The 5,788-nt window shown below is 36.2% G+C and overlaps 1 protein-coding gene across 1 annotated transcript; it reads right to left on the bottom strand.

Moving 5' to 3' along the window:
* Positions 1-483: 483 nt before the first annotated feature.
* On the bottom strand, positions 484-3,839 carry LOC134792541 (solute carrier family 22 member 13-like). Its single transcript, XM_063763808.1, has 5 exons — positions 3,468-3,839; positions 2,952-3,145; positions 2,058-2,271; positions 1,483-1,723; positions 484-910 (listed from the first exon to the last, which is right to left on the bottom strand). Exons 1-5 carry the CDS (start codon positions 3,542-3,544, stop codon positions 497-499), a joined length of 1,140 nt encoding a protein of 379 aa, XP_063619878.1. The 5' UTR covers positions 3,545-3,839; the 3' UTR covers positions 484-496.
* Positions 3,840-5,788: the final 1,949 nt, after the last annotated feature.

Raw genomic sequence — 5,788 nt, 5'->3', positions numbered from 1 at the left:
TTCTAAAAAAACCCAGTGAAATAGTGACCCGCGTTACTTTATTGTGAATGGGCTTATTTGTAAATTACAATATGTACAATTATACTACAACTTTTTGTTTAGATTTCTCTTTTTTACACAGTAATTTGTTGCGCTCCAATGTCAGACGTCAATAACCTAAATACGTTTATACTTATATGTTTACTTCTTTTTAAGCGTAACTAATAAACACCAAGTGTCATTTCATTTACAATAAGAAATCAAACATACAACTAGGATAAAAAAATAATTATTTTATTAAAATTTTAATTTGTTTCGTAATGTCTTGCACGCCCTTAAGAGTTTGGTCAGAGGCACCTAGCCCTTTGATTAAACATACATATGTAGAATACTCGAGAAATTGGGACGGATGCCGTGTCGCCTTAACCGAGTGGGCTAAAAGGTATCTTTATTAAGTACCAATTTCGGTTTATAAGTACAAAATATTGAGCTAGTAAAATTTACTCTTAATTAATTGTCAATCCCCTAATTCATCTTCCAACGCCCTTCCTTTAGTTTCCGGTAAAACGCAACAGACGCCTGCCCCCAAAAACGCCACTACAGAAAATATTAACGACGGTATCCAATGAGGGCAGAGATTTGCTATAAAAGGAGCTATCATAGCTCCAATCTTAGCCCCTGATGAGCTCACACCGTAACCCATATTCCTTAAAGGAGTTGGGAATAATTCAGACACGTATACATAAAGAACGTTGAAGGTTATGGTCGCAGCCCAGAGACCGACGATTCCTAACGTCAGAGCGGCCCAGTGGTCAGGAGAAGCGAAGATGAGTAGAAACATGGTGAGGCCAGTGATGGATAGATTGCTTATAATAGTTGCTTTTCTGCCGTAAACTTTGTTCAGCCAGGTTGCTATGAAAGCAGCAGGTATCTGAAATAAACAGGAAAATAATTATAACGGACAAATCATTCAGCAATGTTGTGACTTGGATGTGGGCACTTGACGAATATCTATTAGATGCTTCGAAAACAATCATAAGTCAGAAACCTCGCTCGTCACAATAAAAAATTCCTTTACAGAAATTCGAACTTTGGATAATTAGTTCTGTAGGCACAGTCACTACCAAGTATCTTAATAGGTACTTACTCAACTAAATATCAAGCAAATTCATTTAATTTTTTTCCCTTTTTAGACCTCCATCAGAGAACTGTCTTTTCATTTAAACATTAAATGCCCCTTTGTACAATTTTGTATCGTGCAATAAAATTTAAATTAATAAATACCAACTGAGACGAAGTTCGTCTCTTCGCTCGCAAGAGCATTCAAAAATTTCGTGATGCCGAAATACCCCATTCCAGCTATCGTCCACACCAGCGCAGAACACTGTTCACACACTATTCTTATGAACAACTTCTTCGTTTTGAACAGGTTGCATACGTTGTTGTCTTCTTTACTTTTGATTTTCTTGGGAGGATGCTGTTTAATGTCATATGTAAGCTTACCTGCATCAATCCCATAATGACGACCGAGACAAACACATTCGTCCCTAAGAACGTGCAGTATTGCGTGATGCCGAAGTACCCCATCCCAGCGATCGTCCACACCAGCGCAGAACACAGGGTTCTAGTGAACAGCTTCTTCGTTTTGAACAGGTCGCAATATGTTGGGGTTTTAATTTCTTTGGATTCTCTTGAAAGAATGCTGTTTATGTTTTCTTCTGTGGTCGTAAGATCCAGGTTATTGCTAGAATAAAATAGTTTAATAAAGAAAAATATGTGCAATATTTGTTTAAAATGTTTTACCTCTCTAACTCGAATAATTGAATATAAAAATCAGAAAGCCCGTTATCATTATTAGTCATATTCATCATCTTAATTTAGTTATAAATTCCATTGTAAATTGGAAATTAATCATATATGCAATTAGTAGCTAAGGTATTGTCGTCTTCATTTTGATATATATAGCCTGACTTATTACTCTTATTATTGGAGCCCTATCTTATGTTAAAACTTAATTTAGAGCAATGTTTATACAAAATTTAAGGAAAAATTATCTCCATCTTCCTTACAAATCTCACCATTTAGCCGCCTTCATCATCAATGCCTTCGCCTCATCCAACCGTCCTCTAGCCATCAGCCACCGTGGTGATTCAGGCAGCAAGACCAGAAAACCCATGATGAGGGCAGACGCACCGCTCATGGAGAGGAGGTATATTCTCCACGTCGGCGAGAACTGGACGAACGAGACCAGGGAAGCTTCGGCGAGACCGTCAGGCAAGTTGATTCCGCAACCTGAAGATAAGAAAATATGGCAATACGTTTAAGTTATTATGATTAACTACGGATTCTCCTATAGGTTATTATTACCAGTTTGCATACAGTGAAATATTTTGTCAAGTTATCACAAAAATCCAAAGAAAAGGAGCACCCCTTCATGTGGATAAGAGTTCAATAAAAAGCTTTGTAGACCTAAACTTTGGACGGACAAGATATAATCGCTATGTAGGTATGACCCAGATAAGCCAATCATGATAACATGACTCCGTTTCAATTTATACCATGACAAAAAAAAAACACACGCAGGAGGCCAAATTCATCTGATAATAGCGCTTATTCTTTCACTTACGATTACGCTTATATTCTAAGTCACAGATTGTTAAAACCAGTGAGATTTGGATCAATTAATAATTGTCATGTAGGTAGTTGGAAAAATAGGATCAATCAAATAATATTGAATAGGTACCTATTCGGAAATAAAAATTAACAATTTTTAGCAAAACATATTCCTGCACAGCAAAACAAACTTAAGCAACGAAAACAAATTACTCACAAATATACAAAATTTACGCCTTGCCAAAAAAAAATCATGTTCAAATATTTGTAAGAACCTTGATTGCTTCCATGGCGACTGTACACCTAAGAAATTAAAACGGGATATACCCGTTTTTATTTGGATTGTTTAAAACACAAACCTGCGGCTTCCCTATGTTGTGGGCCCACCACCTCAAGTACCATGACAATGCTCACGATAAGCACTCCGCCCGTAGCAACACCGGTAAAGAAGCGAAGGGTACAGAAAGTCCAGTAATCGGGGGCGAAGCTGGAAACCACCATCAGAACCACCACGAGAAACGCGGAGGAAAAAATCGCTTTGCGACGTCCAAATCTGAAATGACGTTAGAAAGTTAATTTCGTAACGATAAAAAAGATGTAAATATAGCCAAATATGAAAATTAAATTAAATTTAAAAGTCGATATTAAAAACAAAAAATATCAAAACGTATTTATATTGAGTAGGTACTAAAAATGAACATAAAAAGCGAATAAGAAATATATGATATAAGAAAACAGTTTCGCATTGTTTCGATTGTTTCTTGTGTGACCTACAAGGAAACTGTTGCACAGGAAGACCAATTATTTTCATACTCTGTCTATTGTCTAGCGTTCGTGGATAGGGCACATATTTTATCAAAATTTGAATAACTTACCTGTCAGAGAGCCATCCAAACAAATAAACCCCGAACAGCAAACCGAACATCAATATCGTTTGCGTAAAACTAGCCATCCAGGCCTTTTCTCAAATCAGCTCAAACTCCGACACAAAACTTTTGACGAAAATGCCTTCTTGAAATTCGTACTCAACACAGTTATCGTAACATATTGATGTTGATACGTTAAGACGCGTCCCGTTAAATTGCACACAAATGAACTTGTTGTCATAGGTCAGGAACATTATGTTCAACATGTTCCACATAGCCAGAAATCTTGTCAATGTGACGAGGATGCAGACTTTGGCTTGCCATGCGCCAAAAGCACCAATAGCTTTCACTAGATAGTCTTCATCGTTTTCATTATCTGCAGTTTCATCACGTTCTTCATTGCATAGTTTATCAACCTCCATGATTTCAACTAAAGTATTATTATAATTATAAACAATACCAATCAGGAAGGCGCGATTCACAACATTAAAACACAAAGTAACTACTGTAACACTAAATTAACACTTGTTTTACTGCGGATGCGTAATTTGAATAGTCATTTGTTTTAATTTATCTATCTTTCACTTGGCACAATAAACATAGGATTTCGAATCGACTGAAGTATTTTACAGACGTATTTATGTATTTTATACTAGATACGGCTAGACCCGCATAAGAAAAAATTCAACTGTGTCAGAAAATTGATGATATAATTGACCGTTCATGCTTAATCGATTTCTTTTCACAAACAATACTGGTTGATAGACCGGTGTGTAACTATCTATAAAATAAACTTGCAGATTAATGTCATTTACATCGGGGTCATTGTTAGGGTTCTGTGTATTACAATAGAAAGTTTAGTAGCATTTTGTCGATAGGATAAAAACCGGCTAAGTGCGAGTTGGACTCGCGCACGAAGGGTTCCGTACCATTACGCAAAAAACTTGCCACGTTTGTTGTATGGAGCCCTACTTAAATATTTATTTTATTCTGTTTTTAGTATTTGTTGCTTTAGCGGCAACAGAAATACATCATCTGTGAAAATTTCAACTGTCTAGCTACATATCACGGTTCATGAGATACAGCCTGGTGACAGACAGACAGACAGACAGTGGAGTCTTAGTAATAGGGTCCCGTTTACCCTTTGGGTACGGAATCCTAAAAATACGCCTTATGTTCATTAAAAAGGAACTAATTAAGGATTATAGGTATAAGTAGGTACAAAAGCTCAGAGTTATAAACATCTGACAGAAGTAAAGTAAAGTATCAGGAATAACATAAAAAAGCGTATTGCATATTTTTTATTTGGTCACACAGGAAACTAGTAAACTTACTGCTTTTGTTGAAGATTTTTTTAACATTTCACGTTAATTAATTAATGATTTGCAGTGACTACATCTTCATTCGGGTAAGTATGTAAAACTAATTTAATACTTCGTCTTACGTCACGTATTCCCTGCAGTCTTACCGTGTAGTCTTACCAGTTGGACTACTGGGAATTTCCTTCCCAATAGACTCACTAGTAAGACCATTGGGAATTTTGTGCCCTGTAGACTTACCAGTAAAACAAAACTCCCAATAGTCCTACTCTTACATAAGAGTCTACATAGACTTAGGTTATTGATAGACAACCTACACAGTGAACTTGAATCTATGACCCAAGATAAAACATTTGCTTACTAGACATCTTGTCACATAATTATCAAACTACAAACGAGTACCGAGTACTAGGTAATAGAAGAATACGTGTAAATTATTTTAAATTTAGTGAAATGTGTGACATAAATGTAATAAAAAGGGGACGAGGTGAGGTACTATTGCTGGATGGATACCAGTACTATAAATTAAAGACTTATAAAGATGCAGGAATTATATGGCGATGTGCTCTATACCGTAAAAGTAATTGTGTCGGGTCTGTTACTATTGTTAACAATGTTGTGGTAAAAAGTAAACCACATCTTGTAACGTGCTGTCCTGATCATGCTCAAAACGAAATAGACATAAAGATGAATGATTGTAAAAAACAAGTTGAATCAGACACGGCATCAATACCCAGGGTCTACAGAAAAGCCGTGGGTCCACTCGAAAATTCTGGAATTAATATTATAAGCAAGTTACCAGAATTCACCAGTGTAAAATCGACACTTTACCGACATCGAAATAAAACTCTGGAAGTAGAAAAATTATACCACAAAAGTTTTTCTGATATTAAGGTTCCGCCTAAATTTGATTCTTTTCTGTTAGCGGACTACTATCGTGATGACGGTGCACGAATTTTAGTGTTTGCATCCAGTGACGCAAAGAAAGCTATGACGGAAAATAAGGACTTT

This window comes from Cydia splendana, chromosome 7 (genome assembly GCF_910591565.1).
Source record: "Cydia splendana chromosome 7, ilCydSple1.2, whole genome shotgun sequence".
NCBI lineage: Eukaryota > Metazoa > Arthropoda > Insecta > Lepidoptera > Tortricidae > Cydia > Cydia splendana.
Note: the sequence above shows the minus strand (reverse complement) of the source record. Positions and strands in the feature narration are given on the sequence as shown.

Bases quoted from the DNA above. Each gene is read 5' to 3' on its own strand.
- LOC134792541 (XM_063763808.1), bottom strand. From the start codon at position 3,544: ATGGCTAGTTTTACGCAAACGATATTGATGTTCGGTTTGCTGTTCGGG. The intron at 3,146-3,467 runs GTAAGTTATTCA...ACGTCATTTCAG, and splicing joins TTTGGATGGCTCTCTGACAG to ATTTGGACGTCGCAAAGCGA. The intron at 911-1,482 runs GTAAGCTTACAT...TGTTTATTTCAG, and splicing joins TCATTATGGGATTGATGCAG to ATACCTGCTGCTTTCATAGC.